The 18,285-nt window shown below is 37.5% G+C and overlaps 1 protein-coding gene across 3 annotated transcripts in view; it reads right to left on the bottom strand.

Annotated features, from left to right (window-relative positions):
- The window catches only part of RNF180 (ring finger protein 180), a 71,972-nt gene that overhangs the window by 16,559 nt on the left and 37,128 nt on the right, over window positions 1-18,285 (bottom strand). For all 3 annotated transcript variants that reach the window (XM_048930672.1, XM_048930673.1, XM_048930674.1), the window contains exons 5-6: window positions 6,699-6,924; window positions 3,713-3,838 (exon numbers count right to left, since the gene is read on the bottom strand). In XM_048930672.1, the coding sequence (XP_048786629.1) occupies window positions 3,713-3,838; window positions 6,699-6,924 (352 nt within the window). The remainder of the gene's footprint in view (window positions 1-3,712; window positions 3,839-6,698; window positions 6,925-18,285) is intronic.

Genomic DNA, 18,285 nt, shown 5'->3' with positions numbered 1-18,285 from the left:
TTGACACTGCAGGTGTATTAGTTAAAAAAACATCTCTGATGACACATGAAAATGACTTAGAGTTCAGTTTTCTTTAACACATTAAGATACAGAATCACAGAGGTTGGAAGAGAGATCATCTCTGGAGATCACCTAGTCCAATTCCCTCCTAAAGCAGGTTCCTTAGAGCAGGTTGCACAGGAAAGCATACAGACAGCATTTGAATATGTTCGGAAAAGGATAATCTACAACCTCTCTGAGAAGCTTGTGCCAGTGCACTGTTGCCTTCAAAACAGAGAATTTTTTTCATCACCTTTAAAGGGACCTCCTCTGTTTCAGTTTGTGTTCATTGCCTTTGCCCCGTCAGTGGGAACCATTGAAAAGAGCCTGGCCCCATCCTCTTGACTTCTGCCCTTTAAGTTTTTTAAGTGTTATAAGATCCCTCTCAGCCTTCTACTGTCCAGGCTAAACAGTCTCAGCCTCTCATTCTTTCCTCATAAGACCTTTTCAACCAGCAATGCTTGGATCCCGTGTTTTCTGCCCTGGTGTACTTTGGACATAACAGAAGCTCAAAAACAACACGTCCCAGTAACATGCGTCTCCTTGAGGCAGAAAATCCACCTACTGTGAAGACTGTATATTATAAACTCATCTTGTAAGAAAGGCATGTATGTAAATCATGATTCCACAAGCTATACTGAATAAACTGATGGGTCTCAGCTAAAAAAGTGTTCTGGTCAGTAAGCATTGTATGGTACCACAGATTGAGTAGTATGACAAAGGACAAACAAAGAAGTGAGGAAGGAAATTAATGAAAAGAGAAAAATGCAATAAAAAAAAATGGAGTAGAAAGTCTAGGGAAATAAGAGGCTGGATAGTTAAGAGGAACAAAGGTAGTACAGATTGTGCTAGAACAACTGTAGGTACTACTGAAGTTTTGAATGTCTGCAGCTAAAAACTATCAAAATAAGAATGGATGTATAATTGTTGCTTAACAACAGAATATCTTCTTGTGTCCTATCCTATACTTTCTCTGCTTCAGCCACAATGAGAAATAATTTATCTAAGTCTGAATATGAACATGAGAGTTGTATGGAGAGGAGACATTTCTTACACTCCACTGTTATTGTTTCTGTCTAAAATCAATGCTGCACCTTCTATTTTCAATAACAAATGTTTTGTTTCTATTCTTAGTAGATCACAGCACTAGTAACTTGAAAAAGAGTATCACTTTTCTTTTTTCCTTCTTTTTAAAAAGAGAAACATGATGAATTCAAAACCTAGTTAATGAAATTTTTTTGCTGTCTTTCTATCCAAAATCACTGTAAGAACCTTGAATAAAGGAAGATTTTTGAGTGTTGTGCCCCAATGTGCATTTTTAAAGTCAGAGATAAAGGTATGTATCAGAGGTGTTATTAAAATCTTTCACAATGTATCTACCTTTTTTGAAAAATGCATAGAAATCTGAGCACTCTTTTTCTCTCAAGAATGATTAGCTAAAACAATATGGCAGATGTGGCCTGCTGCAGTATTAGGAGCTCCCACTGGTAACAGCAAGAGTTGAAAAAGCTGTTCTATCTTGCAATCCCTTCCCGATGCAGAAGCCAATACCTTTTTATTACATTACTAAACAGATGCCATCAGTAAGAATGTGGCACAGATTCCATTATATGTAACACCGGTGGAAGATCTTCTAGATTAAGCATTGAAAAACCATAAAAAGAACTGTGCTATTTCTAAATTGTCTTTCCCACTTCCAGTGCAATGACTATATATTAAATATAAATCTTAGCATGAGAATGGTTAGAGTGAATTTCGCACTAGCCCACCAAATCTTGTACTTTTAAATAGCCACTAAAGGTTTTAACACAGTGGTTTTGTAATTCTCGTCTCTCATTCTGAACACTACATATGTCATCCTCAGGTGTACCCAAAACCTTCTTCTCCACACAGGCAGCCAGCACTATTTTACAACATCTCCATCTCTATCTTGTCTATTCTACCATATTTCCCTGGTTTCTCTAATGTATTTCTATCTCAGATATGATGTGAAAACGTTTTCAATAACTATTTAAAGCCCAATTTTCTAATTGTCTCAGTCTGTTTTTGACACTCCCTGCATCTCACTACAGCAAATTCACTATGTATTGTATCCTCAATTTAAAAGATTGTGAACACTTTTTCTTTAATTCACAATTATGGAATAAAATTACTTTTGGAGATTTTCCCTTAGTTTATAAACCTTCTGCAATTGTGAAGTGTTTACAGAACGCAGTTCCAGTCTGGCATTGCATACCAAAGGCTACACTTCAGATATTGTTAAGTCATAGGTTTTAGACTTAAGTACAACAGACTCCAGAGAGGCATATTTACTATCTAACTGTTCTATCAAAACTACATCACCTATTTTTAAATCTATTTTACGATGCAGTTATTTGAGATATTATTTTTATTGTGCTCTTACACTTTTTGAAGTTGCCAATATTTAGTAATGTAATGCACCTATTTATTTCATAAAGTAAAATTTTAGAGGCAGATTTTAAAGAGACAGTGTTAATAGTACACTGAAATTTCAGTTGTTGCTGAGTGATGGAAGCATGCTCAGAGCTAGGCAGGGCTGCTTGGCAGGGAAGGCTTGGTGCCTTTAGGGTACCAGGGAGCAAAGCCAGGACATGTGCCTGAATTAGCAATGGGGTTATTCCATACCATGTGACATAGTGAGGAAGACTATAAACCTGTGGGAGTTGGCCAGGGACAGCCAGTGCTTGAGAGTTGCTGGGTGTTGGTTGGCAGGTGGTGAAATGTTGAGTTGGTAGCAGGGTGTTGGTCGTTGTGCAGCTGTATTATGACCCGGGCTTTGGTTGTAGCAATAATGTACCACCACAGAGATATATACCACAGCATTTTTGTTTCTGTTTTCTTTTGGTCTCTTAGTAAATAGTTTTTACCTCAACCCACAAGTTCTATTTTGTTTCCAATTCTCTTTCTCATCCCATTGAGGCAGGGGGAGCAAACGCAGTGTGGAGTTGAGCTGCTGCCAGGTTAAACTACACCACCACTATACCTGCTAGATATAAACCTAATGAAAGAGCATATCCCACCAACTTTCTTCTTGGACAATGCTGAATATATTAGGCAGTTATTCTCACATCTAAAATTCCATGCTTTCATTTCCTTATCTGCATCACCATCATGCCCTTAAAAATCCCTATCTTTACTCCATTTTGCATGTATAAACCAATAAAATAAAATAGTAATACAGTTGGTATTATTCTAAATTTTAATATGAATTTACTAATAAAAGAGACCGATTTTTTGGGGGTAGTCTTTATTGAGTAGACTCCAAGCTGGGAACACTTTATCCAGAGCAATTTTCTTTCTTCCTCCTTGCAGCCACATTTTTTTCAAAACAGGAAACCACATATAATTATCCTGATAATGTGCATAAAATTAAAGATTTAAGAATACATAGAAATTTATAGACACACATTTGAAATTTGAAATTTGCAGCATATGTTCAGATCTAGAACGCTAGGTATGAATCACAGAGGGAGAATTTAACTCAACTACAACAGTCATCCATTGCTGGTTTCCTAAAGCACAGATTAGCTAGAGACTTATTTTCAACTAGTTTATTCAAGACTGAATGAAGATTGGAAAAAACTTCAACAAATACAGATACTAAGTCTAAAAATTATTCTTGTCTAAAATGATATGTAAGCAATGTTCTTACCTTCAAAAACTCTGAAAGCTTTCTTGCAGCTTGGTAGAGGCCATTTTGCAGAATTAGATTTTTGAAAACTTTCTTGTAACTTCAAATATTCCGTAGGGAAAAAAGACTTTGTAGAGTTGTTCAGTTCTACAACAATTAATGGGAAACAACACATGTATAAATGCTATAAATATAGCAAAAATTGTATATGGCTATGCAACAAATTAAAAGTGCCCTGTCTACTGTGAAATGCACTTTTATAACATCTCTTCAATTTATTTGAATCAAAAATCCTTTCCATACACGGCAAGAATAAGATTTAAACATGCTTTTTCCTCAGAAATAAAACATTTAGAAAAGATGATGTCAAATGCTAACAAAACAAAATACATTCTAAATCAGTTAATTTAATTTGCAGGCCTATGACAACTTCTATGAATCTATCAGTCTGACTATGGTACTAATTCTCAGCTTGTATTGTTTTTTGTTTTAACACTGTCACTCAATAACAGACAATAATGCAGAGAAGAGAGAAGTCTAAAAATTATTTTGAACATTTTAAAAATACAGCATTAACAGGAACATTCATAGAATGGTAATGACAGGTTGTAAAAGTTGATAATAACCTATGAATCTCAAGAGCTTATCAGCTCATGAAGATGTAATTTCAGTTAATATCTACATGGTCTGCAAATCAAAACTGGAAAAACTAACTCATCCAGAGAAATAAAAGAATGGAAAATAAAGTTTAACAGTATTTTTCTACTACAAAAACGAATTGATCTGATGATAGCAGACAGAGTTGTTAAGTTAGCAATTAGTATGAAAAACTTAAAAACCCACATTTTCAATTGTTTAACAAATATTCTACCTCCTAAATGTCAGGTCTCCAGATAAAAACTAATAACATAGCTGCTGCCGCCACAATTCCTTGTATGTCTTAAAAGAAAGAAAAGGCCTTTCAGGGACCTCTGAAAAAGCTTATGTACTATTACTTTACTTTATTCATTGCAGTTTTTTTTTTTCAAGGATAGAAAAGATAGAAAAGGCTCATTTGATGTAGGCAACAGGACAGATGAATCACAGAATCACTGAATCATAGAATGGTTTGGGTTCATCTAATTCCAACTTACTGCTGTAGGCAGGAACACCTCCTTCTAGATCAGGATGCTCAAAGCCCCATCCATCCTGGCCTTGAACAGCTCCAGGGAGGGGGGCATCCACAGTTGTGCTGGGCAACCTATTCCAGTGTATCACCACTCTCATAGTAAATAACTTCTTCCTGATATCTAGTCTAAATCTACCATCTTTCAGTTGAAAACCATTCCCCCTCATCCTGTCACTACATGCCTTATAAAAAGTCCCTCCCCAGCTTTCCTGTAGGCCACCTTCAGGTACTGAAAGGATGCTATAAGTTCTCCTTGGTGCCTTCTCTTCTCTGGCTGAACAGCCCCAGCTCTCCCAGTCTCTCCTAGTAAGGGAGGTGCTCCAGCCTGCTGATCTTCTTCATAGTCCTCCTTTGGACCATTATGTTATTGTGTATGTACACTTTGAAGTGCCGCAAAGTCCTCCAAATACCACAGAGGTAATTCGCTGTAGTGGAATTTCATTTGTGGTGTCTGAGTTCACCTTTTAAAGCTTCAGGTAAAAAAGACTGATTTATGCTGCTCTATATATGCCGATCATTACTTACCATGTATTCCTACTGCTTAAAGACAGGAATACCAAATAGAAGAGTGCAGAGGCCACGAAGAAAGGGTTTAAAAAGAAGATAGGAGAATTCTGTAGCTCTGCCAAGCTTTATTTTCACTTATAGCAGAATTAAAATCATAAAACCAAAAAGGGGTTTTTTTGGTAATTAAGTTAGCCATTTAAAAATAACTTCAGTGAAGTATTTTGATACAATGTATGTTTATAATGCCTGGAGTTTGTAAGATTTATTCAACAAGAAGAAAGGAAATACAAAATATCAGAATCTCACTTCAAATATCAAAAAGGTTTAAGCCTGCATGAAACAGTCCTAGAACAAGTTCAACACAAAGAAATCCTCGCAATGGATAACAAGACTAAATTTTGCTCTCAATGAATTCTGGATGTACTCATTGCATGCTATTATCTCTTTGGACAAGAGACTAATTTGATGATTGTAAACTATACTTTTAACTACATATTTATTCAGATCTCTTGAAATTCAACAAAGACAGGAGTGGGGTAGTGCCCCCCTGGTGGAGTAACACCCTGTACAGATACAGTCTGGGGCTAGTGTAACCCTGTGGATAGAGACATATGAGTCTGGTGGACATCAAGCTGATTGTGAGCTAGCAGCGTGCCCTGTGGCCAAGGTCAGTGGTATCCTGGACTATATGAGGAACAGCATTGCCAGCACATTGAGGAAAGTTATCCTCTCCATTTACTCTCCCTCTACTATGCCCTGGTAAGGCCTCATCTGGAGTACTGTGTCCAGTTCTGGGCTCCCTAGTACAAGAGAAACATGGAGCTCCAGAACAGGGCATAGAAAAGGGCAGTTAATGATGAAGGCATTAGAGCATCTCTTCTATCAGAAAGGCTGAAGGGGCTGGGCCTGTTCAGTCTGGAGAAGAGAAGGCTTAGGGGAAATCTGATCAATGTGTACCTGAAGAGAAGGTGTCAAGTAAATTGGGCCAGACTCTTTTCAGTAGGGGCCAATGTTAGGATGAGAGGCAATGGGCACAAACTCAAACACAGGAAGTTCTGACTGAACACAAGAAAAAACTTGTTTACTATGAAGATGACTGAGTGCAGTAAGTGGCTGTCCAAAGAATTTGCGGAGCCACCTTCCCTGGAGATATTCAATAGCTGTCTGGACACAATCCTGGTTTTGCTTTAGGGATTCTGCTCAGACAGGAAATGTTGGAGTAGATGCTCTCCAGAGGTCCTATCCAACATCAACCATTCTGTAACTCTCTGTAATACACAAATGAAAAATCAGAAATAATTTTCTACATTGTAAAAACTTTCAATTTGTTACCTGTTTGGAAAAAAACTCTGGCAATTGTAGTGCGACACAGTGGACACGGAGTGCTGGTTGGATTGTCTTTGGCAAGCATTCTTAAGCAGGGTTCACAAAAGATATGGTGGCATGGGTAACACATGTAAGGATTGAAATAAACATCCAGGCACACTGCACAGAGATAGCTTTCCTTATCTCCTCTGAGTTCAGGCTCATCGTCTGTATGCAGATTATCATTTGCAGTCTGCAAGAAGAAAAAGAAACAGAAAACATCTCTGCACAGCTCATCTCAAAACTGTTTTGGATACACTAATCAGCAGGAAAGTGTTTTAAAGAATGGTTAAGAAGCTAGTACACATTGGTATATTAATTTTTAATATAGGTTACTTGGTAAGACAGGAATGTCATAAGTATTCTGATAGAAGGAGAACAAAAATCATATGAGACAGTAAAAGAAATAACAAAAGCAATAATGTTGAATACAGATGCACTGTGGTCACATTTTTTTAAAATAAATTTTAACTATATACTTACAACTATTATGAAAATAACTGAATACCTTCCCAAGAGAGGCAAAACGAAACTAAAATCTAAAAATAAAAATAACCTGGACATTGTTCTTCACTTGAGAAGTCACTAGCAAAGTACATGCTTCAGCATGAACAATGATTCACAATTCGAAGCAAGCCACAATTTTATTACTATAATGCAGAAACTAAACCTTAAAGTAGAAAGTTCAGCTGAGTCAGGGATTTCTTGCAGGCTCCAGCATGCATACTTGACATTCTAAATCGGCACTACTTTAAACTAAGGTTGAAGGTGGAGGGAGATGATAGCAAGCCTGCACTTAACAAGGTGTGGGACAGCACAGCTGGATTAGTGGCACAGGGTGCTAGCAGGTGGCTCAATCTGCTGCCCTGACATGTGCTGTCAACACTGCAGCACACTTGAAATCTTATGACAATATGAGGCAAAAGGAGAAAGCAATAGGGAAACTCAAGAAAAACACTTAAGAAGAATCAAGGAGTTATCCTCCAAGAAAGCAACAAGGTTGGCTCCCAGGTGAAGTGCCTCTACACCAATGCATACAGACTGGGAAACAAACACTAGGAGATGGAAGCCGCTGTGCTACTAGCAAACCATGATGTAGTTGCTGTCACTGAAACCTGAAGGGATGATTCCCATGACTGGAATGTGGCTATCAGTGGCTACAAACTGTTCAGAATGGAGGGGCAAGGAAGGAGGGGAGATACTGAACTCTACATCAAGGAAGGAAGGAATAGAGTGAAGAACGGCCAAGAGCACGTCAAAAGCTTTGGTTGAGAGTTACAGATTAAGACAACGAAGGGAGCCATGTGTCTTTGTGTTTACTAAAGGCCATCTGGTCAAGCAGAACATTTTGATAAGGCTTCTTTCTCCAGCTACAGGTGGCACTGAAATTATAGCCTCTCATCCTGCTGGGGGGCTTAAACCACCCTGACATCTGCTGGAAAAGTGGCACAGTGAGCTGCAGCGTAGACCAGGAGGCTCCAGGAATGCACTGAGGATAACTTCTTGTGAGCCACGGCAAACAACCACTGTCTGATGCTCGTATAGCAAATACTAACAATAACTATTATTTTATGCCTACTATGGATATGACAGTCTCTGTTGATCTCAGAAGTGACTACATTTATAACTTACTGGTTTGGATTTCTGTCTTCTCTCATTACTGTCAGCCAACTGTTGCCTGGGACACCGACCAGTGAAAATAATGAAAGCCTCTAACAATATAGATACTGTGGAATGCATTTAAGAACACAAATCAAAAATATTTACCTAGAATTTATCAGCTGTATTAAGTAGTAGTCCTACCAGACTATCTCAACTCTATATGATCTGCTTTCCAGAACAGTTGCCAAAGTGCTAAGAGATTCTGGTGCATGGAGACATCTTGGGTTTAGCACTGTCTCCAATCATAAGATCACATGGAAACCAGAGTCTCAATGTGTATGTGGATCTTGTAACACTTATCTCAGCATTTATTACTCCAGCTTTCTCTATTCCAGATCTGAGATGGATCCAGCAAATATTTGCAAGTATTGAAATTTACTGCAAATGCAACTAGGCTGTCCTGACTGTATGGGAACTGCTGAGTCACGGCCTGAACCTCTGATTGATCACCTGAGGTGAGCCATGAGTCAGCCAGAGGAGCACAGGTGAAGGCAATTCACCTGTGCTACCGGAAGGGGTGGAGCCAGGCTCCACCCCTCCTGGACCTATTTAAGAGCTGGCTACCAGAGGGGAAGGATCTCTTCTGGAGATCCTCCTCTTTGATATCTTCTAGTGAGCTCAACCCAAGGGTAAGCTCTTCTACTTATTCTCTTTTGTGATCCCTGTTTGCTGTGCCTTACTCTTTTGATTATATTGCAATTATAACATCTTGGTTATACACCTGACGCACAGCCGATGTAGTCTGCCTGCGACTATTGTTTCTAGTTCTGTGCTGCAGGAAAACAACTGTCAGATTCTGGGGAAAGCTTGCCCAAAGGAGTGTTAGAGAAGCACTGTATTACACCAAATCAATTATTCTCTTTAACCCAGACTGTCCCTATACTTACAGCACAAATATCCCACACCTGAACAACATGGTAAAAGATCACTAGGAGTTGACTGCCGTTAGGTAATTTTAAAATGAAGGAAGCCTCACAACACAATTTCATTGACATGACATGGAAACAACACTGGCACAGGAAGCAAGGAGCATAGTCACAGCTTGATACATGACACAGATGACTTTGGTAGATATAAGGAAACTCTGATATGGTGCGACAAGAACATCCCCCAGTCCCAGCTCCAACCCACAGAACTCTGCCACGTAAGGATAAAATCATAATTAAAAGCTAGCATAAATCTAAAAGTTGTGGAGTGGAAGCAATCTTTGCTGACTGGTTTTGATGAAGGCTGACTTGAGAGGAAGTGTGGTGAGGATGTGTAGTTGAGGTATCTCGCTCAGGGGCAGCAAGTTAAACATTTTCCATGAATCAATTAAACAAATGATGGAACTAGTGGCAAAATGGCTGAGAATTCAAGGGTTCTTGTTGGTTCAGAGACTTTGAAATCAGGGTAAGATGAACAGACAGGAGAATTTCAGAGCCATTTACGATTAGAAGGCATATCAAAATCATCCCAATGTCTCTATTAGACTCCAGTTATGAGTAATTTGATTAGTGGATCAGAGGAAGAGCTATCATTGCTCTTTATATATCTATATATATCTATATATATCACTGCTTTGCCCCTCTTCTCAAAAGACCTATCTATGCACACTGCATTATTTTAAAATCACAAAGTTAAATCAAAGCAACTTCTAAATGATAGTGCTAAGCTTGTGCAAATATTTTACAGGGTTACCATTTTTCTTCTGCAGTTAAGCCTGAATATTTGTATTAGAAGGAGAGCTTCCGTGCTTGAGATCTTTAAAGTAGACCAACCACTACTCTTGCAGAACTATAATACAGACAAAATTGAGAAATGACAGACATCGAAGACAGTGACAAAAAGGAAAAGACATAGAATACTACCAGAAAAACCCTGAAAGCAAAACAATGCTACTACTATTACTAAGAAATGAAAGAAAGGTAAGAATCCACACAAACTTCAACCTTCTCAAGTCTCTTGGGAACTGCTAAAACTGACAGTATCATCTGACTATAATTACTAACACTTCATGGACAGGTAGCAGACGGTCATTAATAAAATAACAAAGGAACAACGTACCAAATTCTGCTTGTATTGTCTGTAAACAACATCAGCTAAATGTAAGGATTATAATGTAGTTTGGCTCAACTATGTGGAAGTGTTTAATTCTGTTTCACATTCAGAGAGAACACAGATATCAATTAACAATGTGATATTTAATGTGAGATTTACTCTACATTCTAAGAATGAGAAATATCTAAATTAGTGGGTTAGACATTAACAAGATAACATTTTATATGCACGCTACCAGAAAAAGAAAATTGAGAGAAAAATTTGGAGTACGATCAGAACAGTAAAGCCAAAACATAGTATCACACCATAGCATCACAGAACCATAGAATAGTTTGGGTTGGCAGGGACCTCAAGGATCATTAAGCTCCAACCCCCTGCCACATGCAGGGCCAGCAACATCCATATCTAATAGTAGACCAGGCTGGCCAGGGTCCCACCCAACCTGGCCTTGAACACCTCCAGGGATGGGGCATCCACAACCTCTCTGGGCAGCCTGTTCCAGCACTTCACCACTCTCTCTGTAAAGAATTTCCCCCTAAATTCCAACATAAATCTTCCCTCCCTCAACTTAAAACCATTTCCCCTTGTCCTGCCATTATCTACCCTTGCAAGAAGTTGACTCTTCTCCTGTTTATAGGCTGCCTTTAGGTACTGGAAGGCTGCAATGAGGTCACCCTACAGCCTTCTCCAGACATTATGAAGAAAAAAATCAACTCTGCCCCAGCTGAAACCAGGATAGCAGCACACACAGAACAACAAGTGCACCATGATGACAAACAATGAAGAGAAAGCCTTAAAAAAATGTCATTTTAAATGAAGTAATTTAGAATGCTTTTAAAGTTATTTTAAATGTCCATAATAACAGTGAATGGTAATGAAGAAAATATCAGTTCTTCAACTTGCAGAACTCTGCAGTTCACAGAGTTACTTTGCAAAATGAACTGCCTGAAATAAATCTGAAAAAAACCACATACATAAAGCTGTATTTCATAGAAATATTACGCCAGCAAAGATTAATGATCAAAGGTGGATTTTTAAAGGGCTCTGAAGCTAAGTAAACATTACAGAATGTTTTCCATATATTTCACTTTTTAATCAGAAGAATACAGGTATCTATGAATGCTTTAGGTAAACGTAAGTCCAAATTAATTAGCAGTTGACTTATGAGTACATAATAATGTATCAATAAATTGCCCTGAAATGATAGCACAAGATGACTATACATGCCTCATAGGACTACAATCTCTAATACTTCTAACAAGGAGTTAAAATAGAATGATGTAGACTCTCCAATAACTTCCATGATGGAAGTTTCAGGGGTAATCCATTCAGCCTGGACATGCTTTTATCAGGTGACCATTTTGTAGTACTTGTGATGCTAAGAATGAGAAATAATCTGTATATGGGAATTGCTAAGAAGGACAGTAGTGTGCTGTATGGTGGACTTGAAAAATACCTAGCAGTGTGAAGTGCTGGCTTAAGTCTAGTAATGCACATGATGAAATAGCTGGGCATTGCACTGAATGAGATTGTGTAAGAGTGATGGAGAACTCTGTGGAACAAAGACTATGGAAAAATACATTAATAGTGCACAGCTCATCAAATACACTTGAAAATTCTTAGTGCTTAAAAAAAGTTCTTCATCCTCTCCATAAAACTTTGTAAATCCCATTCCAGACTGCATTTGTAATATAATATAATGACCATTTTTTTTCCAGATAATGACATATGTAGCGATCAGACTAGCTATTACGTAGATTCGTTCAGAGGAAAAAAAACCTTGTTCTGTCCTTGCATGCCTAATGTATAGAGATTACTATACTTTATAGAGATAAACTATATACTATATAGAGTATAGTATATAGTATATATAAGTATATAGTATAAGTATATAGTATATATAAGTATATAGTATATATAAGTATATACTATAAGCATATAGTATATATAAGTATATCTCTATACTTTATAGAGATAAACTAACTTTATAGAGATAAACTATAGTTTCTTTGCAGAAGCAATTACCTTTGCCTTCTTACATGTACAGTATCTCAAACAGTACCTTGAAATGGGAACAGTGGTCTGTGAGAGAAGAATACATAAAGCCACTTTCTTGTGTTTACAAACCAGGAGGAAGACATGATTTGCTGCACATTTGCATACCTCACATTTTGAGTGCATAGTCCCCTTTGGTCTCTTGGAACCTGTTCCTTTGTCTGTTCCCTGCTATTCATAAACTGAACATAAACGATACTACAGTGATCTGCAGCTCTAAAGACTTTATTCATATTATATAATCAGAACTGTACACTAACAGTCTGAAAAGTTTGAAAGAATGAATACAGGCTCTGTTTTGTACACAAGTAGATCAAGAAGAAATAAATACTTGGTTATTATTGGAAAAAAAAAAAACATCAGTTGTTTTAGCCTAACTTCCCACAAAAATACAACTCATCAGATCGCCATATCTGTTGGGTTGTTCCACAGCAGCTTTGAAATCCATTAGTCAATTGTAACCAAATCTGATACAATGGTAGAACTCCCCAAGAATTTCATAAAAATTGACAGATAGACTGAAACGAGTGCCATCACTTCAAAACTATTTTAAGAGAGTTGAAAGGAGGGCGATAAAGATAGTGAAGGATACAGCTAAGGTCACTTGGTTTGTTCAGCCTGGTGAAGCCTCATGATGGTCTACAGCTCTCTCTGGTAAGTAGCAGAGGGGCAGGCACTGATCTCTTCCCTATGGTGACAGTCATAGGACCTGAGAGGATGGCATGAAGCTGTATCAGGGAAGGGTCAGGTTGGATATCAGACTAAAGGTTCTTCACCACAGGGTGGTTGGGCCCTGGAACACACTGCCCAGGGCAGTGGTCACAGCCCCAACCTGCTGGAGTTCAAGAAATGCTGATTTTTGGATAGCTTCATGTGGTGCCAGCAGCTGGACTAGATCCTTCTGTTCCCTTTCAACTACAGATATTCTGTGATTCTGTGATTATTGTGGGAAAATTTGTAAGTGTCTGCAACAAAGACTTGGAAGAGTGAAGTGGGGAGATGGTATAAGAGAGCAGTACTGTAAGGAGCTTTAACAGCTAAATAAGAGCTGGGATACTTAGTGGTAGAGAGAGTAAAGAAAGAGCAAATCATCATACGAGGGAGGATGCATAAATATGTTAGTTATAAGATACGAAGAAATAGGAAAGTAGGCTTTACCTATTCACATTAACAACTTCTAGTGACGAAAAGAGCATTAATATGTTGTTGCTTTGATCAGAAATCGTGTAACCTGATTTCTGCAGACTAAATTGGTCGGAAGCAAGCAAATCAAGTCCAAAATATAGTAGGAAAAATCATAAATCTCTGCTAACTAACCTAGTGAAATTTCTTTCAGATCAGGTAATAAGGTCCTCTGGGGATTGTATACCTTCAAGCACTCTATATTTGTTGACTGATATGATGAATACACATCTTTTTAGGCTACTAGCAAACCTAAGCTCAAAATAGATGAATCATAATAGAGTGCAAGCACCAATGCCCACAGCTTACATATCTGCACAAATCAATAATTCACTCTGAACTACCTGCACTCTACAATACAACATTTTAGAAAGATCCAAAGGCAAGCTAAAAACTTCAAAGCATGGAAAAGCAACTTAAGCAGTTCCACAGAACTGCCTACTACCAGGAGCCATGGTCTCTCTTCAGACTCTCTCTGCTGCATTTGGGTTGTATAAATTGCTCAAGGGAAAAACAACTAAGGAACATTTTCTTCCACAGAGAACTTTTGTTTAAAGCAAGCAGCATATTTATTTTTATCTTTATTTTGTGTCATTTAGAAATAGCTGCAGGCAATGGTGCTATCCATTTCCTTCACTGAAGTGCTCTGCAAACCACAGCTTCCAAGGCATGTACTGATGAGACACCTGTGCTTTTAATATGAGAGGCTTTAAAGAGACAACAATAAATGAATAAATAATACAAGTGAAAATCAGATATTTGCTCTCTTACTTCCAGTTACCTTCCTCAGGTTTCAGAGAAAATAACAAACTACCTGTCTTCCATCTTCTCAGAGAAGACATCCTCCTTAACACCCAAATTCCCTTTCCCTCTCGATTAACTGAAAGTTATTCTGAAGTTATGTTTATTCATGACGGCTACCACTTTACTTATCTGAAAAGACATCCTTATCCTACATTTTTTTTCCCATCCTCTAGCAGCCTGCTTAATCAAATATGCTTAATTTGATTTGTCTAATCAAATATTTGTGCACAAACTAACTTTACCGTATCAATCTCAGATCTTTTTCTTTCTTCAGTTAATGATGTCTACCATAGTACAACTACAAACTTTTCTTAATACTGAATGATGACATAATAAGCAACATAGGCAAGCTATATTTCTCACCACGTTAAGTTTACCCAATCATTATGTGCAGAACATAATTCAGAAAACTAAGTAGGTTTTAAATGACAGGAGTATAGATCAAAAGTGCTGACAGGGCTGCACACAGGCAACAACTCTTTGAGAGATACTCTGAAATCACTTCTGATAATTTCAAAGGTGTGTTGTGCATCCTGAAATACAAATAAGTAATATATATTAATATGTATTAAATATAAATCTCTTGTCATATGCTGGAAAACGTTCAGGTGGAAACATTGTGGTAACCATGAACAAGAAACTGAGCAACTGTTATGGATGGACACAGGGTCTTGGATCAGTACTTACAAACACTGGAACAGTGCTTCTGGACATTATTCACCATGGTTTCTAAGCAAGAAGTCAAGCATCTAGAGCCAAAGAACTACATGCATTTCACTTACATTATGTCATGCTGCCTTTCACTGGGGCCAATTACAGCGGCACCAGATCAGAGGTAACACCAATGGATGATGCAAGGAAGTGACAAATCTGTCAATTCTATTGAGACTTGGAGGACCAAAAAACTCCTCATATTTACTGAATGCTAGGATGCCTTCATACCCACAGGGAAAATGTGGCTACAGAAAACCATTTAAAGAAAATAACCTGTGCTTACCCCAAAGAAATTTCTCCTTGTATTGCTTAGACAGATTGCTTTTAAAGACTCTCTTGCAATTCTGTACCAGTTGTTACTGAGACCTCTGCTAGAATATAACATCCAAGTCTGAGGGGCTACAATTTAAAAAACTGACATTGAAAACTAGAAAGGGGACAGTGAAATAAAAGCCTAAAATACATCTTACAACAGAAGGCACAGCAATTCAATCAGCCTGAAATTTTTAAACCGCTAGACGGAATAAAGAGATGACACATCTTATAGATGCAATTAATAATTCAAAATGAAAATAAACCACATATTTTGTGAAAGAAATGAAAAACAAAAAACAAATCCCACACATACAGGTAAAGGAGAAGAAAAGTATCTAATGTTTTTATTCCAGTAAAAACCTCCCAGAACTGGCAATGAGTATTTTAATGTACTACTGTTTTATACTGATTTATAATGTTTTAATCAGGTTGAAACAAGCCACCCACACAGATAATGGAATTGTACCTGGTTATTTTATACATCTCCTTTTTTTTTTAACAAGCATCTGTTTCCCATTATGATGGACTTGAAATTATTTACACATTTTTTGTAAAGAATCATGGACAAACTCTGTGGTTCCTTTTATGAAGTAACTGAACTGATTTTGAAGTAATTGTTTTGATTTTGGAACATAAATCTAAATTGGCATTATTATCCTCTTGGAAATTTCTCTTAGGAGAATCAAATTTATTGTTAAAGGAACACCTACAAACATAACTTTTATGAAGATTTCTTGAAGGTGAGGAGATCTACTTCATTTCGTTGATAAGAAGTATTTTTCCTATTAGAATAATTTAATTACCAAGGTAAATTCAGAAGTAGGCTACTGGAATACATATTACTTGAAGTACTCAAATAACAGTCATTTCAATGCTTGAATCTTTATATCACCCCTGAAAACCTAACACTAAAGTGAATGTTAACAGTAACTCATCATTATAACAACTATTATTTCAAATAATATGACGGACAAAATTAATTCCCAGAAGTCCCCAAATTCTGCACAGAGAAAGCAATCACTATGCGTCACATTCTCTTCTGCTAGTAGTTTATTCTGGTCATGGTAAAAAGAAACAATCTTGTCAAGTTGCATCTATAAAAACTAGAGAATCAATAAAGTTATTTTTTAAATTGAAATATTAGTATTACGTCTCATAAATCTTTTAAATAAAACAAAAAGATTTTCAGCACTGAGATAACAATTGTATGCATTTATTCTTCCATCTACTTCCAGGCTTTGTAGAAGAGTATGTACTGTTACTCTTTCAAGGAAAATGCTCTTAACAAAATGCCTGTGAAAGGGTGTTTAGAGAAGTGCTACTATATTTTGGCAGCTTTGCATAAATACAGTCATTGTATGTCAAACAATGCATTTGAAATTCTTGTCATTCAGCATAAATCTAAAGCAATTTATAGTGATGCATGACACAATCGCAGTTAATAGCACACAAAAGGCCCCTTTGTGAAGAACTCCCACTCTCATCATTAAAATAAGTCTCCGTGCACTGTATGGCAGACCATGGAGAAGATGACATGAAAAGAGGTCTGTCTGGAGAGAGAGTCCCACATCTATTCTGAACAGCCTTTACAAACCATCTGTAGCTCCATGTATCTCCATTTCTGGGGCACAGAAAAGAAGAATAGAGAGAATATAGTTTAGGTAAGAACCATCATAGCACTGAATTAAAACAGAAATGTAGCCAATGTATATACATTGCTCCAGAAGTAATGCCTACAATTTTATTTCTGTGGTGGTGTAGTTTAACTCAGTTGCTCAATCATTCCTTCTCCTCTCAGTGGGATGAAGGAAAGAACAAAAAAGGTAGAACTTGTAGGTTGAGATAAAAATGCTTACTAAGATAGGAAAAAAGAAAAAGGAGAATAGTTATGACTATACACACATATATATATATACATTATACAAATGTATATAATAAGTGATGCAATTGCTCACCATCCTCCCACCAATGCCCAGCTAGTCCCCAAGCAGCACAAGAGGGTAAGATGAACTCCCACTCCACTTCAAAACTCCTTCCCCTTGATGTCATATGGTACAGAACATCCCTTTGTCCAGTTTAAGTTGGTTCTCGTAATTCTGTTCCCTCACAGCTCCTTGAGCCCTTTGCTGCCAATGGCCTTGGCTCTGTAAAACACTGCTTAGCAAACAACTATAAACACTGGTGTGTTATCAACACTGTTTTTCTCCTAGAACCAAACACAGCATCATATCAGACACTCTGAAGAGAATAATTCTATCTCAGCTGAAACTAAGATGCATGGAAACTACAACAAATACAAAGAGCACAATAACATTATTTAACAGAGCAAATTCTCAGCTACAAAACACTCTTTTTCAGCATAGATACCACCATTAGATAACTTGTGTGGATGAGCTGATTGAGACATTCCTCATTTTGTGGTGTGATGGCTGTGCACAGCTGTTCTGCATATGGTTTGTTTTTCACCTTGCTGTCACCACTGCTGAAATACACCTGCCACCACCTCACTGGTGGCTGGTGTCCATGAATACTCAGCAAACGTCAATGAATATCAGCAGCTGCAACTTTTTTCCACATGGAGTAATTCACTGATACACTCTGCTTCATACACCCTTACATGTCAGACATCATGTTGCCAGACTGCCCCTGTGCTGCCATCTCTCTCATGACAACAAATGTAATGGAATACTGGTTCAACCTCTACTATTATCCCACCAACACTTGTCTCTTCAATGGCTTTTCATAAGCCAACAAAGTAAAATAGGAAGCATTACCTTTGGAG

The sequence above is a fragment of the Lagopus muta genome, chromosome Z (assembly GCF_023343835.1).
Source record: "Lagopus muta isolate bLagMut1 chromosome Z, bLagMut1 primary, whole genome shotgun sequence".
NCBI lineage: Eukaryota > Metazoa > Chordata > Aves > Galliformes > Phasianidae > Lagopus > Lagopus muta.
This window is presented reverse-complemented; position numbering and strand designations above follow the sequence as displayed.